At 49.8% G+C, this 838-nt stretch overlaps 1 protein-coding gene across 1 annotated transcript; it reads left to right on the top strand.

The window, feature by feature from the left end:
- Positions 1 to 126: 126 nt before the first annotated feature.
- LACBIDRAFT_300273 (uncharacterized protein) lies at positions 127 to 785 on the top strand (the record flags this gene model as incomplete). Its single annotated transcript, XM_001883079.1, has 3 exons — positions 127 to 279; positions 335 to 505; positions 567 to 785. 3 exons carry the CDS (start codon positions 127 to 129, stop codon positions 783 to 785), a joined length of 543 nt encoding a protein of 180 aa, XP_001883114.1.
- Positions 786 to 838: the final 53 nt, after the last annotated feature.

Here is an 838-nt window from a genome sequence, read left to right as displayed (position 1 = left end):
CGATCTTCTCCCGCAGACTATTCTTTGGAAAGTGCCTCGCTATTCCGTGTGTTCCGTTTGACATACATATAAACTTCAGGGTTTACGCGGTACATCTCCCATTTCTTTCTGTCTTTTTCGCTCATCATGCCTATCCCTTTCGTCGCTGGTCCTGCTGCCACTCACGCTTTTGAAGTTATCACCGGGCTTTTGCCAACGACGCATCCTGCTTCCACCAACGCCTCTTCTGCTTCTGTGGATGAGCTCGTCGCAGCGCTGAACGCAGTTCAAGGGCACATGGTAAGCTTTTTTTCGTTTTTATCTCTGTTGATCATCTCTGACTTTGTTTTCTTAGGCTGACTTTTTAATGGAGCTCATGGCTCGTGGTATCGGTCCCACTGCCCACGAGTCTCATCTTTTAGCCTCTTTATACAACATTTCTCAACAAATTCCCGTGGATCGACGGAGTTTCCTGTGGATGGGCTGGTTACGCCCTCCCCCGGATGGAAGTCGTCTTTATAGTGGGGTGAGTTGCTTTGTACTTGCTTCTTTTGTTTCTTTTTAACTTCAAACTTTTTGTGTTGCAGGAGGATCGGTTGAACCGAGAGTTCACGACTGCTGTGGTACCAACTACGACTGAGGGCTCTGCTGAGGATCGGACGCCTGCGCCACTCTCTCCAGCAGTCCTTTCTCAAGTCCCCGCAGTTGTCGAGCTTTCTCGTGAGACACCACTTTTCTTGCCATCGCCTTCACCACCACGCGACCTCCAAGCCTCTTTCGCCGTCTCAAGCGCTCTCGACCTGTAGCCTCAGATGACGATTCAGACGTTCAAATTATTGAGCCTCCTGTCGTACTTCCA

This window comes from Laccaria bicolor, genomic scaffold, assembly GCF_000143565.1.
Source record: "Laccaria bicolor S238N-H82 LACBIscaffold_19 genomic scaffold, whole genome shotgun sequence".
NCBI lineage: Eukaryota > Fungi > Basidiomycota > Agaricomycetes > Agaricales > Hydnangiaceae > Laccaria > Laccaria bicolor.
Note: the sequence above shows the minus strand (reverse complement) of the source record. Positions and strands in the feature narration are given on the sequence as shown.